This window comes from Phalaenopsis equestris, unplaced genomic scaffold, assembly GCF_001263595.1.
Source record: "Phalaenopsis equestris unplaced genomic scaffold, ASM126359v1 Scaffold000413, whole genome shotgun sequence".
Classification (NCBI taxonomy): domain Eukaryota; kingdom Viridiplantae; phylum Streptophyta; class Magnoliopsida; order Asparagales; family Orchidaceae; genus Phalaenopsis; species Phalaenopsis equestris.
Window position 1 is genome coordinate 382,642 of NW_018164854.1, and position 18,116 is coordinate 400,757.

Genomic DNA, 18,116 nt, shown 5'->3' on the forward strand with positions numbered 1-18,116 from the left:
TTAATGTTTTGTCCGCAGCAGCATCTCTTATCACATAATCAGTGCAATGAAAATATATGTAAGCTTCGTGTGCTTTGTTTCTGGGACATCAATAAAATCTCCTCTTATAAGTATTTTATCTTTTTGATGTGTACTTAGAATGTTGCGTACCATAATGACAGTATATATCTCTTCAAATACTTATGATCTTAAACTCATTTTTCATGTGATTGCAACACATTATGTCTTTAATTAGCAAAATAGACTTAATATGCAATAAAAAATATATATATAAAAAGTATACATCAATAAATTTTCAATAAAAAACACTACATAAATATAGAAAGTCAAAATTTGAAAATCTTCAATACTTCTGAAATAGGAAACATTTACAAAAAAAAAACAATACAAAACACTATATAAATACACTATATGAGCTCACCAAAATATTTGTAACATCTTCTCTTAACTTGATCATCTCCTAAACATCCTCTCCTTCCGATGTGTTGAAGTCATCCGTACAACAGTCTTCATTGGGCAAAGTCTTCATCGGACAATGATTGTTTGACCAAATGTTTGAATGATTTTGCAGCTATGCTTGTTGCATCTCCATCTAAGACCCTGAAGTCAATATCATCTCGAGATGAATGTCTTCATATAAATTATGTAGCGATGTCATTGCAATAACTATCTTTACCTATTTTTTAAAGGAATGCACTGGCATATCTCAGTATAAACCACTTATTTTTTGAAGCAAATGTTCTCTCAATGACACTCCATAATGAAGAGTGTATTTTAATGAACAATTCATTCCTCCCTCTAATGACTTAGTTGCTCCGTTCAAAATAAAAAAGGCAGTCCCTCATGGAGGAGAAGATCCTTTAGAAACCTCGTTATAATGAATATCCCGAATTGACAAGATAGTATATTCCTGAATAATAACACCATTACTACATATTCTCGTATCAAATGCTTCGTAAACAAACTTGAATGTAATGAACTAGTGGAGGCACTAGAAATTTATATTCATGTTGTCGGGCTATAAATTTGAATATTCAGCTATCATGTGCCCTCACTTTCCATCCACTTATCACGAATGTGAAACAGAAACTTAAATCTCAAATAACTAAGTTATTTTGTGTACCTGCTCCACACCGTTCGATATATGTAATCTTGTCATCACACTTCTTCTTTATTCTTTTAATTACTTGTAGTCGTCAGCTTATCTATTTATTATTGTATAATTCTCTTCTCATATAACCTTCTTTCTTGGATCGTCAAAATGATTCGGAGAAGGAACAAACGACAATATCTAGACAAACAAATTAAAAAGAATATGGAGAATTTATATAAGGTAAACCTCATGTGACGGGTCAAAAATATGCCTAAAACAAGATCAAATTAAAATATCTTGAAACATGTATCCACAACAAATTAAAAAGAATATGGAGAATTTATATAAGGTTAACCTCATGTGATGGGTCAAAAATATGCCTAAAACAAGATCAAATCAAAATATCTTGAAACATGTATCCACAAAAACATAACCTTACAAAAGTAACCCACAACGAGAGAACCAAAATTTTATATTTTGTCATGGGCTTAAGACCAACTCTAAAATAAACATGTTTGTTTGGTCAATTACATATTTGATAATACCCAAGAAAACTTTCAATGAAGTAACCCCGCTTACAAATTTTGTGATAACTAGTAAAAAATGATACATCAAAGGATATGATTGCCTCAACTTAGAACATCTTGATGCTTCAAAGCCCATACCAAAACAAAAATGTTGAGGGCGAGTCCCTCACATCCCAAGTAGACGACGACTAATCGAAAAACAAAGCCTATGGGGAAATCATGTCATCAGATATAATCATCATAATCTAAACGGACAGCGACTTACCATCAAAATGGAGGCTACTAGATGTCATCAATGTGGTGTCAAAAGAAGATTAGACTCAAAGGTGTACGAATAAAATGTAAAGAGATCTGATGAGATGGAGATATTCAGGTCAGGACTTCATGGATCTGTTATCATGTTATTCAGACCTTAAATCTACCAACTCGTGAAAACAGTTGACCCAACTCAATCAAACATCCATTGTCAGCCACCAATGTTCTGCATCATCCAAGAGACAAAGGCAGCCCTAAAGCCAAAGAAAAGGAACCTATAAAGCCCTATGATCATATAAAGGTGAAATTCACAAGAATGAGACATACACTCATTGATAAAGACACAAAGATGCCTCCAAAAAAAAGAGAGAAGAGGGTTTCAACTACAAAACCAAAACCACATCAAAAAGGACTTACACCCCATATAAGATCAAGGAGCTTCTAACAATTAAGCAGGCAAGATAACCACCTAACTAAAAATTAATTAATGATGCGCCAGTCAAATTTGAGTGGCACTGAGTAACTCTATTCAAGAAATGTCGCAATTTCCTAAAACAATCCTTAAACATGAGACCCTATTAATATGACGGCTACACGCACATCTGTTTTAAAATCACCTCAAAGGCGATGCAAGAAGGTAGGTGATGATTTCGAAAATGGTTTCCATTTTAATCCTAAAATTTTAATAATCTTAATCCTTTTATTTTAAGTCACATAGAGCCTATATTGTATATGCACATAACATCTCATATATATATATATATATATATATATATATATATATATATATATATATATATATATTAAATCAACTTTCTGCTGCAGACTCATTTAGTGACTTATTGATAATAAAATTAAATAGTTTACAGGCATGAAACAGGGCCAAATGCATGCCGAGTCAGACCGACACGATTAAATCCTTCAGGTGCACCCAACCATAGGCACATCGATCTCGGGTCTTCTGTATCACCGGTAGTCCAAGATCAACCGCAGAATGGACGATGACTGGAAAATCCTTCTCAAACTCTGCAATGAACTTTTTATCCAGCTGCAGTTGATTTTAATAAAAGCAAATAATTGAGAGTTCATATACTATCACAACAGCAAGAGAAAAGCCATGGAATATGCTAGTAACAGAAATATTACCTTCTCAATGCACCTTGCAACATCCAGAACATAGCAAAAGTAAGAAAGTTGCCTATACAAGTCTGCCTCATTGTACTGTCTCACAAGACGACCGTTGCAGCGAGGATAATTTGGACAGACAGTTCCTCTTTCAGATTCACCTATCACTCTAAGGTTCAAGCCTCGTGTAGTGTATTTACACATCTCATCATCACACTAATCAAAGAACCAAGTAAAAGAAAAGTTCCATCATAGTTTTTAAGGTTAGACAATGGAATGATGATAATTTAGCTCTCACCGTCATCAGGCCTTTATAGTACAAGGAGATGAAATAATCTGCCTGCCTCTTCACCTGAAACAGAGTGGATTAGTGTAGTGGCAAACACTGTTGTGAAAATGACTAGTACAAAGATGTTCACCTGATTAGCTATCATTGCTGGTGTTATTTTGCAACCATCAACATCATCAGGGCATCTCGAGCATCGCATTCTGTGCCAAAAATTTACATCTGATTTCAATTCAGCCTGGGAATCAGAGGTGCTTTCATTGCTCCTGGAAGAAAAGAAGCTTGATACAGGAGGGCAGTCAAACGAACTAGAGCAGCTTGGGCATGATAACCGGAGTGGCTTGCAGCCATGATATCTGGAAGAAGTTGATTATTCAAACAAAATATATGCTGAATAAGAGCTGATAAACATAAGGTTAGACAAAATATTCACCTCTCGTCATCATTTATTACAGACAGAATTTCGTTTGAAGAATCCTTACTGCCAACATCCGATGACTTGTGTTGGAACTAAAGAATGTTACAAAATCATGTCAATTAACAATAAGTTGAGATGCTAAAAATTGCACAAGCTGTGCATTACCTTTGACGAATCAAGCCCAAGACAATCAGCTAGTCTTGCTGGGCTGGTGCCTTGAATGGAAGCGCATAAACGTGAAACTACAGGATGAATCTGCAGAAAATTTTAAACTATCAACTGAAAACTCTCTACTTGGAAACGTGTGATTATTCTGGAATACCAATGTAATTAGAAACCTGTTGTGACAAGTAATAGTCAATGTCGATCATCCATTCACCATTGTCTCTTGTCAGTTCCTCGGGATGCCTGGCTCTTTGTGCTATTCCACTGGAGGAACCAGAAGAAACGTCCTAATAAAAATAACAATTACAAACTACACAATCAAACTAATCATCAAAAGGCCACATCAAGGTTCTAATTTGGTACTCAGAAAAATTACAAAACCCCCAGTGGGGTTCATCAACTCTAATCCATCGAATAGTACTCATTCTACACAGCCCGTCAAGTTCATTTTTTCAACTAAAAATAAAAAATATAAAAAACATCAGCCACATAAGTAGCCATGGATTGACAAAGGCTAAGATGTTTGGCTCAATAAAAGTCAAGCTTAAATTCAGTTTAATTTCAATCTTCATTTCCATCACCAGACTCAAACAAAACCCTACGTTTAGTCAATAGATGAGTTTGGTCACGTGAGAAAAAGGTTTTCCCAAACAACTGTAAATCAAGTTGAACTGATTAATTAATGATTAACTAAGATATTAATCTAAACTGATTATAATGTAATTAAAAATAGAACTGATTAAATGTTTATTAATTAAAAAATATTTGTACTAATTAATGAGTAGTTTTATAAACAATTAACTAATGATTAACTAAATAATCTACTGATTCTAATGTAATAAAAAAAGAACTGATTAAATGTTTTATTAATTAAAATATTAATATCTGATCACACAAATTAATATATACGGGTATGTGCGCATGCATGTGTTTATCAAGAAATTAATTTAATCTTGATACTTTTAATGGTTAATTAAAAAATTATTGTATTGATTAATTTTATATTTATTTTTAATTAATTTATCAAAATACAAGTTATAATTAATTATCTTAATAAAGCACTAAATTAGTATTAGTTGCAACACTTAATCAGATTAAGTATTAATGAATTAATCTAGTTAAGATTGATTTAAACGAAATAAATATAAAGAGAAGTATGCATATGAATCCTTAAATTCTAGAATAAGCAATCAAATAACTTATGTGAACTTAACTAAATTCACCATCCATCAAACCGGACAATTTTTAGGATATAACAATATAAGATTTACAGGTTTTTTTTTTATAATTTTAATTTTTTTATTAAAATTCACCAAGTTAAAATCTACTTTCAGTCAAACAGTCCTAGGAATGGCAATACCTGCTGACAGCAAATAACATAAGGGATTGTGTCACCAGCCGAACAAGAGGAGTAGCCATTTTTCTTCAATCTTAGAGCCACCTACATAGGATAAAAGGGAGAATAAAGAAAAATACTAAACCTAAACCAATTAGAAATCCCAGAATTAAAATGCCTAACCTGCACATGAGGTTGGTTTTTAGCATCTGGATAATCTTCAGGTGGTTTTGTTAAGCTCTTTGTGATAACGAACTTTTCAAGTGCAACCTCTCCCTTCCTTATTTCTCCTTGCACCTTTATACAAAATGCTACAGATAAGTAAATGTAGTACAAAAAGAGGTTAATTGAATAGGAGCTTGTGACTAGTTTTCTCAGATAAGAACGAAGAAGTCAATACTCGATTGGATAGAATAAAAGTCACAGGCATATTTCACCTTCATCAGATAACCATGAATTGACTCGACAACATCATCACAAGTCCTGTAAAAATAAGACTCGATGTTCATAAAGGTTGTTAAATATTCTCAATGTGCTAGTATTATAGTCACAATGACCATCTATAAAGTAGAATTCATAAATCTCACATGAAAAATGCAACAAATGTGCCAGAGAGATGCTAAGTTAAATAAGGAAAAGTATGGTTTTTTAGCAAGTTCCTACCCTCCAGATAATATCTGGTTGAGACAGAAATCACCTATTTCTTTTGATAACAGACTCCAATCACGCCGAACCATATCAAGACCCTTGCGTTCAATAGCCTGAAACATGCAGCAAAAATCGCTTTGTTCGCAATATTGAAAGTTCCATAATTGAGAAAGGATAATATTAGCAATTCAACCTCATAGGCTATTCCGTCCTTGAATTGTACTTTAACAGCAGCATATTTCTTCTTCTTAAGAAGAAGCATTCTCTTGTATAAGCCATCAAGGTCAATCTCCAGACAACGATATTTCTTGTTAACCTGTAGGAATGCTAATTTAGTTCCATCATTTAAACAAATTAAACATTTCAGCATTTAATTTATAAAATGCTAGAAACTGAGGACCTTGTGGTGACTTGTATCACAATTATCCAGAAGAAAAATTGTGCATCATGAATTTAAGGGAAAAAAAAAAACCTGACCTCTTGAATGACTTTGGCCGCAATTGCTTTAGCTTTAGAAATGTCATCCAACCCACTATAGATCATGATAGAATCTGTATCTCCATAAACCACCTGCAAATCAACAAAAAAACTGAACACATAAATTGTTGATGCATATAACTTCTCCATGTAACTAATATGATGTATAAATATAGTAGTCAATAATGCAAAAGTAGTTAGAACTAGAATTTGCTAAAGTAATTAATAAGATGTACACTATGATTCATTGCAAAATGGATGGTCAAATCAAATATCACAAATTTGCAAACTACTAATGTAAATAAGTGATACTAGAATTGAAACCTAAGTGATAATTAATGGGTTAAACTCTAACATAGTCCCCTGTATACTTATATGCCCGGTTTATCCACAAATATTTTTTATTTTCGATTTAGACCCATGGCTACATAAAATTGATACAAAATAATGTCTCCAAGACTAAACTGAGATCAATTTTGTATAATTAGGGAACTAAATTGAAATTAATTTATATCATAAATTCTATAAATGGGATTACTTTTGGATTAATTGTACATGGTCAAAGAAAATTAGAGAAATGTGATATTCTGATATTGAATTGACTCCAGGCAAATAATCCAAGTTTCCACCAGCCGAAACCCCTACAAACAATTACTATTACTAGCAAATAAGAAATAAATCATGTAATACCAACTAACCAGTTAATTCCAACGCTCAAACGTCAAATAGAGATCTAGCTATTGTATTACATCAATATGCCCGATTTGAAAAAAATTGATTCAAATGAATCAAACTTTTAATATTCGCAAAGCAAATCTAAACATAAATTTGGTATTGTACCTACAAAACAATCCATGAATCATTAGGAATACCTTTAGAAACAAATTGTACATGTAGAATCATAAAGAAGAGGTGAAAAGAGAGGAGAATACGAGGAATTAACAATGAGTCATGAAATATGATTAAATTAATCACATCAAAAACTAAATCCATACAAAAATTCATGGAAATTTTACAAGCAATGATTTCAATATATTTCACAATTTTAATAATTCATACATTTGTTATATTCAATTTCTTAAAGGTACCTAATAAGAGCCTTTATCGATTTATGATTTTACCATTATGATATAAAATGAAAAAAAAAAATGGAAATGGTTGTGATTTTATGGTACAAAATGAAAAAAATTAGACGATGCTCCTGATGTGGCTTCTAAAAATAAAAAAAAAAATGAAAAAATTAAAATATAATTGAAAATTAGACGATGCTCCTGATGTGGCTTCTAAAAATGAAAAAATTAAAATATAATTGATAACTAAATATAATTTTATAAGAATGGAAAACGCAAACTTTATTTTGTATAAGCATATTCCTTTGAGCATTCATGTTAGAAATTTGCACAAAAAATTAATGCATAATAAAGTGGCAATTATTCACCAAGTTATTTAAATGTAAATTGTTATTTAGCTTTTCTTTAATAAAAGATCTATTAGATTGATATATCTGGTAAGAGGAAGTTTATTTACAAAAGTAGAGACTATTTGTGATAGATAGCAGACAGTCTACTTTTATGTTTTGTCATTTTATTTGTACAGTTAATTTTTATTGTATCACTAAAAAATCTTATGTGAATTGTTAAAAGTTATTTTATGTATTGTGAACTAGTGAATATTCTTAATATGAATAATATTATGGACTAATGTTAACGTTTAAAAATATTTCCATCCATTGTCCGACTGCCCACTCTCACCTTATTTAATTCTAAATTCTCAAGCTAGGCCGTGAAAGTTTGCAAAATCAAAATACGCTAAAAATTAATTATGATGTTCCAAACTCAAAAGAAAAAAAAAAAATTTAACTTCACTTTCAATCAAACACAAAAACTCAAAACTCCTGCATTTGAAATGAAGTAAACTCTGACCCTTCAACCCAAACAGCACCTAAAAGGATAGGTTTCCGCATCACCGACTTCAGTTATAGAAAAAGTGTGAATCATACAAGTTTCTTTCTTAAAATTCTTATGTTTCGTTTTAGGAAATATGAAAAGCATTGAGAACATAGATTAATAGAATAAAGTATACACACTAATTGTATTCTTTTGAGTTGTTGAGTCTTCATAATACTATCTGAAAGTTAGAAACCGTTCAAACGTATAGTAGCAAAATTAGTACCTCTAGGTTCAGGTTGTTCTGGACCAGATCCACGGTGCTCTGCAAAATCTCTCTTCCCTGCAATGGAAATACAGAACTGGTACAATCATTATGTGAAAGACAGGTAGGATTCATCTTTGACTTCCATTCATCAGATATTAATATTGAATCACATAAGTATGGCAATGGGCAATTTCATTTATTACTTGAATAACAGAATTTGAAGAGATAGGTCACATCATCAGTTATTTTTAAAAGATGTAATTTTTCTCTTTATATCCAATGCAGAATTTTGAATATGCTACCGAATGTCTACATGTAGGTGATATAAATTATTATAAGTCAACTTCAAGAAAAGCGCACCTCTACTGGCCACATGCCCAACAAAATCGGAAAACATTTAATTTACACAAACATGTTAAATTCAGGTCAATAGAGCTAGTTTCCGGGATACCTATGTGGACAAGCATATATATACATATGGAAAGCAATGAGACAACTTACTTGTGAAGTTATGAGCTCTGCAATTGGTTTTGCATAAAATCTTGAATTGGAAAAGCCCAAACAACCATACATACTGCAAAAATGACATGGTTATAAGAAAGCAGCATAAAAACCGAACAGGCTTGAAAAGAAGTATTCATGTAGCTGACTCCACTTAGTGGGATAAATGCTTGTAGTTGCTGTTGTTGTGGGCTTGAAAAGAAGTATTGACCTGTTAGCAGTTAGCTTCAACGCTTGCTGTTGGATATCAAGTTGTTGTACTTTGACACCAGAAGCATTCTTCAGCAATTTCTTTACTGTTCTTCTCCTTTCAACCAGGTTTCTCAACAACTACAAAGTCAAAATAAATGAGTTGAACAAAAGGATTTGATGTGCATAGAAAATTTATTAAGAATTAGATGCTATGAAAAATCAATTGTTTCCAAAAATAGCAAACTTACAACTTTGGATCTCATTCAATTACGCTTACAAAAACTATTTGAAACAATTTGAATAGGTGATGAATAACAATAAACATAATTTCTAGAAAATTACTTTTAGCGTCTTCCTTTGAAAAAGACATGCTATTTTTTGTATCAAGCAAGAAGACGCAGCATCAGAAGAGTTATAGAATTTCACGTCATGCTCCACCTTGCCAACTCACCTCCAAATATAAAAATCTTCTCAGATTGCAGGTTTTAATGCTCTGATAATTTTACTAAACTCCATGAGATTGTGTTCTTAGGAACAAAATAGAATGCCAGAACCTAAGCACTATTTTGAACAGCAAAAAGCTTTTATAACAAGGTAGCTACATGATTTCTCTTAAAAAATATAATTGATGAGTAATATTTTAAAAAAATTAAATTGACTACAAGGCTACAACGATTTACAATCAATTAAAATTATTAATTAAAAAATAGAATAAAAAATATTAAATTATATTTAAATGATGTTTTACTATAAATAATAAAGATTTAAATCTCGCCCAAACCATTAACATTCTAAAGCTGTGTGACTAGGGTTGTCAAAATGACTTGTTGTTCACGAACAACTCATGTTCGGCTCTCTAAGAAAACGAGCCAAACACGAACACTTTTTTTTTTGTTCGAAATATAAAAGAGCCAAACATGAACATGAACGTGATAAACGATCAGGGGCTCATTCGTGTTCGACTCGTTTACACCCATTAATGATACTAACTGTTCACTCAGTAATTTTATTTCATTCCAAAATCTTACTGAAATTCTTAAATCTTTGCTTTCATTTCATTATCAGCTGAGTTTAAAAACTATTTTTCCCCCAATTTCTCTTGAATGAAGCAAGTTCTTTGAATTAATTGGTAACATGTGATCTCTTAATCACCGTTTTTTTTTAATGGAAGCGACGTAAATGGAAAAAGATATTAATATTGAAGAACCTTAACGGATATAATTATTAGACGATACTCCTATGACGATTATACAAACATATAATAATATAAATATATTATTGATATAGTAAAACACAATAAATAACATGAAATATTGTTAGTCATCATATTCATAAACTATTAAATGTTTATACTGATTTATTAAAAATCTAATTGACATGCATATTAATTTTTTTCCTTATATTATTGTATTTTATGAGTGTGAATATTCATTGACTTTGGTTAACTCACTATTGCATTAAACTAACTTTTCAAGTGTAATTAATTGATTAAAAGATGAGTAATATAAGAGAATTTATAGAAAACGCGGACAAACTAAAAAGATAATTTTAATTGTATTGTTTTAATTTAATTTATTTAGTGTCACTTTATTTTTTGAATGTTAGTTATAGAAAATGAATATAAAAAAATTGATCCCCAGCATTTGACCGTTTGTACCCTCCTTGGTTAATTCCAAGTATCAGGTCGAGTCATGACAATTAGGCCAAAGCAGTCAATATCTAGATGGGTGAGAGTTCGGGTTGTTACAAATGATATCAGAGCATTACACCAGTTGGAATATGAGAACTAAGTATCATATAAAACAAAATGTTACACCATTAAAGCCACCTCTTGATCCCTAGATAGGACAATGTGCTACATTATGCAAGCTACCTTTTTGAATCTATAAGGGTCACCTCTAGAATTCTATATGCTTGGTGGATGATTTTGGGTTATGAAAACTAACAAGAATGTTTATTACTTAAGTGGGGGAGATTGTAAAACCCCTTAAGTAGTTAAGAATGAATTTGAACTCTTAAACATCTTTTTAGATGTAATGATTGGAGTTTCGATAAAAAACTTCGAAGCTAAACGTGCTCGCATTGGAGTACTCTTAGGATGGGTGATATCCTAGGAAGTTAACATAAAGAGACAAAATTGTTAGTTCATTGGGTTGACCTTAGACCACAGTAGATAATATCTCAATGGCTAAGAGTTTAGAATATCAAAGCATTACAATAGCCTGAAAATGTGAACTAATTGTCATACAAAACAAAGTGCTACATCATGGAAGCAATCTCTTGACCCAAAATAAGAAAGAACGCTATATGACAGGAGCCACCTCTTTGAATCTATAAAGGCCAACTCCAAAAATCTATCCTGGTGAATGATTCAGGGTTACGAAAACCAACAAGATGTTAGTTACTTAAATGAGGGAGATTATGAAATCTCTCATGTAGAATAAAAATAAACTCTTAAACATTGAGATGTCTTTTAGTGTAATGGTGAAATTTCATCAGAAACTCCAAAGTTAGGTGTGCCCGTGTAGGAGCACTCCTAGGAAGGTTGCACTAATGGGGCAAAGTCATGAGGCCATTAGGCCAAAGCATACAATATTTTGATATGTGAGAGTTTAGGATGTTACAAAAAGGTCTTATGAATGCACTTGCTCACTAAAACAATTGATTCTTGTGGGTGCTAGCAGTAACTAAGAGACACACCAAATATGAATGTGATGAACTAAGACTTATGTTGAATCACTAGTTATCTACAAAAGAAAAATGCACCTCAGGTAAGATCCCAGCATTCTTGGATGATGGTAAATTTGGAACTATATCATCACTGGGCCTTTCAACTGTAGTAAAGCAAATATTGTACTCCTGTGTGAACAAAATCACAATCAAATCTCAAGCATTAAAAACTACTAGAATTTGATGAAAATTTTAAGATAACAAACAATTAAAATATTAGTTGATAGAAAACCAATTTTGAATCAATTTTAGAAAGCAAGACAATACCTGAATAATAGAAGGGTAAAGGCTATTAAAGTCCAGAAGTAATATGTATTTGTCATATAAACCCTTCTTAGGTTCCAAAACTAACCCACCAGAGTATGCAGGGCTTTTTCTCCCTTTTCCATGAACATGACTTTCAATATCAAGGGCAGCGTAATTTAAGTCATCAGCATCCTCACCATCCAAACCAGCTGTTATTTTTCTTTTATTTGTAGTTGACTCAATTCTTCGAGCAGAAAATTTGTCAGGCACCATGTACTTTTTTGCATGAAAAGCATGCAATAATAAGTATTCCACCCGTTGTGCTCGTGCGCCCTGAGAAATCCAATGTGAAAATTCCGATGAGCATCTTAGAATGAGTATAATTAGAAAGGTTTAGGATAATAGACAACTGACCTGGAGAGTTTTTCCCCAGAGATTGCCACTGATGTTTGTTAGCTGCCTTGTCAAGGGAAGAACACTCAGATAAAACATAAGTTCCAGAGATAGCCAAGCATCAGTCTCTCCATATTCAACCTGCACCGTAAGTGACATACCATCATTAACTGACAATAAAAAGTATTATTTAAAAGAAAAATATTAAATAATAGTGTGCAAACACTACATAAACTCATTATTTAATGAAGGAAGCAACTGATATACATTGTGACAGCAGTCACAGGCACAAACACGTACCAATTGAAGCAGTGCAGCTGATGTTTGGAACATCACAGGAATATCATGAGGGTTAATCTCCTTCCTATCTTTATTAAGTTGAGTTTTCGCGAGTTGTGTCAACGAATAGCTTACCTTGAATTGTAAATAAAATTGAAAAGAAATTTAAAAAAAAAAAGATAAAAGATTCTCACTCAAACTATGAAATCTTGTATAAATCTGAATTACCTCCTTCAAGAGATCTCGAGAACTCAAATAGGTATCACATAAAAGTCGTCCTGCAACGCAGGACATGATTCCTGAACTAGCTCCAGATCCATAAAGCACACTCCCTTTAGTAAGCTTAGGCATCATAGAACGCTTGAGACGGCCTAACTTAGACCACATGCTGCTAGGTACCTTACAAGCCTGTATGGGTGGAATAGCATAAAAAGTGCTTCATAGCCTATTGCATTAACTTTTTGGATATTATTGAGAAGGCAAGCCCTTCTCAAGTAAAAGAAAAGCAATGAAGGTGAAAATAAAGCCTTCTTATTGAATAGAATCTATAACAACATTAACATAAAGTCATTCTTACATCAATACAGAAGCTGAACGCAAAGAAAAAACATCTCCCACCAACTAATAAAAACTAATGCAACTCCAAAGAATTTATAATTTATTCGTATACCCTGACATCTTCACCACACCTCCACATGCAATTATTAAGATATGTTTGGTTAAATTTTATCTTTTTCAATGACTTGCACAGTTGGCGAATGGTGAAGTAACAAGTATAGTCTGTAATTAAAACCTGTGCTCGATGGAGAAGAACATCAAGATCAAAACCAGAAATGTTGTGTCCAACAAGCACATCGCAATCCAATTTATGGAGTTCAATCATCAAACGATTTAACAAGGCTCTTTCACTGCAGTTAATGCAAAAAAAAAAAAAAAACAAAACAATGGATTTGCCTTCTGCGATACGCAGGGAAGAAAATAGAGCATTTAAGAGAAATGATACGGTGATATAGAACCTGCTTTCTAATGCCAATATATTTGTGCCAGCCTTTGAGTTTCTATCAGCAACCTCTTTTTGAAGACCGATTGGGAATATATCTCCATCAAGCTTTCGAATGATAGAAAAATGGCTAAGCATTCCCTTTCTTTTCCATTCAGAAGCCATCATTGGGCCATCAACCTGAGATGCATGCTTAAAGTTAAGAGGTGGTATGGGATAATTAAGAGCAGTACGCATATCACTGAACTACACATTTATAGAAATCAGTAATTGAGCAAGTAATTATATTCTAGAAACAAATCTCTAGCAAATTTAATCAAATAGTCCCATTTTCGGCCAAATTTATATGGGCGAACAACCCAAATATAAACAACTACTTCAAAAGTGAACATCTAACCTTTGCCTTGTGACAACAGACCACAGCTGCTGAGACAATTTCATTAGCATTTTTCTCGGTGATGATAGTCTTTAGGTTTATTGCCGCGACTATTACTGGAGGAATTTCCATAAAATTATTTGAGCTACAGCCAGCTATATCCTTGGAGCAATTAACCACAACTTCAAATTTGCACCAGCTGACCTGTTATGGTATTCAATTAGCATAAAATTTCGAGTTTAGTTCACAAACAAACCTCAATTCTTGTCACATAAACTATAATATGGAAGCAATAGATGACTGCCGGTTTTTCAATTAAGAAAAATGTATTCACACCTTTTCAGAAGCTGTGCTGCTGACAAACCTTGAAATTGATAACCAGGAGGGGCCCTTAATTTTCCTTTTAATTAAAAACAGCTCCAGAGCACTGAAAAATAAGATCTTGTTCAAAGCTTAGGGAAAATGACTTACATATGTGTTGGTATTTAATAAAAAAAAGAATCACAGTACTGATCCCCTTTTGTCATCGACAACCTTCAATAGAAAATTTTAAGTTTATGAGCAGCATTACAGGTAAAATGATGAAGCTCCTAAATAAAGACAAGTACATAATCACATACCAATGATTAAACTTTAAGCAACATAAGAAAAAAACTTCATCAGATCATTTGGCAACATATTCCAGCTTCAAAATTGTACCACGTAGAGTGATACTCAGATGTTTTGCAATGATTTTTTGTTTTGTGAGCTCGTGACACACTTATTTGAGATTTGAATAAATAACACAATATATGTGCCAAAACATGGAAAACTCGCACTTCAAATAATTTTATGCAGTGTAATTAGGCTATTTTTTGGAATAAGATCAACTTGCTGGTGCATTTTCAGTTAAAAGTTAGCATTGAACCTCCCGTGCTTCAATTTAAATATGAATAAAACTTTTGTATTTTGAAGATGCTGACCAGTCCTGTTCTTCGCAGGATATAAGAAAATAAAATTTCAGGAGTTAGAGCAATCTTCTTTGCTACTCTGAAGTTTAACAAAACACGGTTTTATTGACATCAAGTCCATTTGTCTTTACCTGCACTGAGTCCCTAGTAGTGCAATAAAGTTTTCACCCTTGAGATCTGCTGGGAGAGGTGGATCCTGGAATTCATGCAATTATTATAACTTAGCCAAACTACTGCAAATTTAAAGAAACCACAAAATCATATCCAAATGGCATACCTTGAATGGATATCTGACCTTAACGACATAATATTGTCCTCTAGGTATGTCACCGCGCTCAAATGCATAACCACGCTGAATTTTAAGTTTATAAAGGTAGATAAGCTTATGAAACCAAATGCAAAAGAAGAGAATAACTGAACACTTCAATGACTAATAGCCATCCACTGGAATATATAAACTTGATAGCAAACCTTAACAGGCAGCATGGAAATTGCTGAAACGTTAAGATCCAACAATCTTTCTGTTATTTCATTTTTCAATTCGGATGCCATCTCCTGGACAGAAATAAAAAATAAAAAATCTATTTCATCAGCCCACATGACCAGTCACCATGGTCAAAATCAGAGAATAATTCTACAGCAGAAAGTTAAGAATAAGATACTAATAAGAACCATTACTTCCACTGGCAAATAAGAAAGCATGATCGTTACCATCATTATAACTCAAGTAAAATGTATCATTTGAATGAACATGTTTGCCAACTTACTTGGAGAGCTCCACGAGAAGCTGAAGGAGAATCCGGAAAATTTCTCTCAATGTCTGCTACTTTGTCGTTAGGAAACACAGAGCTCCTAGGGATAACATACAAACATCTCTGCATGTTCTTTACGACCACACAACAACTATGATATGTACCAGCTGCTTTAACCTAATAGATATGTAGGGGGAAACAAGTCAAAGCAATTCACCTAGAGAATGTAAACTTAAACGCACCGTATCGGATGATTGCTGTTGTCAATTAGTTCTAAGAGGATATAATTTACTAGAGGCAAGACAATTTTCCTCCTAGAATAAAGATCGATAATTTGTAAACATTGAAAATAATTTATATTCAAGGATATAATGATTTTGATGGCAGACTAGTTATCAATAACCAAAACATGAATGAGAAAAACTTGCAGAAACAAGATTTCATGTTATGGATTCCAGAATTTTACCTTCCCAAAAAGATATAAATTTCCCATATTGGCACCATAAGATTCCTCGTGAGCATCGATTATATAGAAAGGCAAAGATCCATCAGAATCTAGCTCAAACTCAGACTTCTCGTCCACATTTCCATTCGATTCAACCTTAATCCCTACACCACATCCTTCTTCGCTGCAGACTGCCTTCCACCCAGCAGTGGCACTAGCCACAATTTTTTCGTCTTCCTTCTTTATCTTTGCGTTCAGTGAAAAGCCCTTATCGTTGGATCTTGCTTCTGCTTCCACGTCCTCGCTGATGCTTGCCTTACCCGCAACTAATTTAGCCGTCTCCCCCTCTTCGACCACGAATTGTATGCACGCATCCTTCTCGTCTATTGTAGCATCTTGTCCGTAATCCTCATTGTCATTATCCTGAACCTGCGCCATGAATTCAGCATTGGAAGCCGATTCGGGTACTAGGATAAGACTGCATCTCCGACTTGATCGGTACAATAGAAGGTAAGGCAGAACTTCGTGGTCCCGTGGCAGAGCCCCTTCGCCTCTTCTCTCGATCGGTCTCGTCCGGAGCGAACTCAGCAATAAGATCGTCAATTAAACTATCGGAGGAAACTGGAGGCCCCTTCGCCCGATCATTCTTCTTAAAGACCGAAGAAGTGAACATCGAAGAAAGCCGCTGCTTTCCCATCAGCGAGGCCGCAGCCGATAGAGAAGAAGGTGGTGCTTTCTTAACCGCGTTCTCCTTCTTCTTCGCCGCTTTCTTCTTAATTTGTTTCTCCTCTTGGCCTTCTAAAGATTCCTCGTCAGAGGAGTAAGCGAGGCTAGGGTTCGACCAATCCACCTCATGACCGTCGTCAGCGTATCCGAGGCCATCGTCGTCGACGATAAACCCCCCTACATCTTCACGTCGGCGGGCAACAAGGGCATCGTAGTCGTCCTCTTCGACTGTGTCGTAGATTGGCTCCTCCATTTTGATCTGAAAGCCGACGCCAGCAGCGGACCGCCGCCCTCCAGATCTACGGAGGGTCTTGAGGCGTTCCAGGGCCTCTGCACGGACAGCAACATCCTGGCCTTTGGCACGACTCCGGCGGCCGTGGACGGAAGATTCCGGCATGGCCCGCTTGCCGGAGAGGTGGAAGAACAAAGCCGGGTTTCAGAGGGCAATCTTTGGGTTTGTGAGGCTCGTGATGGCGTCGTGCTTGGTTCCACTGCTTGCAGGCACAGGCGATGAATGGGTATTTTGCAAGAGTGGGGATGGATTTGAAGACATAAATTTCCCCTTTTTTTCTGGCGGGAAAACCCTCTCGGATGAGCGCTATGCTGTCAAAACGTCTCGTTTTTACATTCATTCGCTCATGAAACATCCATAATTTAGTGGAACACGAATAAAATTTAGCGTGTATATAATTATTGAGTATTATTTTTATATATATGTATTATATAATTTTTAAATACATATATATGTATGTATATAATTATTTAGTATTATTTTTAAATAATTTAATGGCACAAAAGTATAACCAGTTATATTTATTAATTAAAAATAAAATAAATTTTATTAAATCATATTTAAATAAATATGCTAATATAAATAAAATATTAAAATATTGTTCAACATTTAACATGTTGCGACTTTGTGATTAGGGCTGTCAAAATACATCATTGTTCGCGAGCAGCCATGTTCGATTGAACAATCAATCGAGCAAAATGCAAATAAATTTTTGTAGCCGGATATATAAATGCGTGGAACACAAACAAT

The 18,116-nt window shown here is 33.7% G+C and overlaps 1 protein-coding gene across 1 annotated transcript; it reads right to left on the reverse strand.

The window, feature by feature from the left end:
• Positions 1-2,697: 2,697 nt before the first annotated feature.
• On the reverse strand, positions 2,698-17,726 carry LOC110027070 (DNA polymerase alpha catalytic subunit). The gene is given in 31 exon segments (XM_020728344.1): positions 2,698-2,923; positions 3,022-3,216; positions 3,299-3,352; positions 3,420-3,642; positions 3,720-3,796; positions 3,870-3,959; positions 4,043-4,156; positions 5,230-5,310; positions 5,389-5,502; positions 5,643-5,688; positions 5,869-5,966; positions 6,047-6,169; positions 6,331-6,423; positions 8,503-8,559; positions 8,986-9,058; positions 9,197-9,315; positions 11,944-12,036; positions 12,175-12,486; positions 12,568-12,687; positions 12,847-12,960; positions 13,054-13,233; positions 13,619-13,733; positions 13,842-14,005; positions 14,223-14,405; positions 14,538-14,628; positions 15,283-15,347; positions 15,429-15,503; positions 15,623-15,706; positions 15,919-16,080; positions 16,370-16,828; positions 16,830-17,726. Coding segments are annotated over 31 exon segments (4,566 nt in total). The 5' UTR covers positions 17,472-17,726; the 3' UTR covers positions 2,698-2,773.
• Between the last annotated feature and the right edge of the window lie 390 nt (positions 17,727-18,116).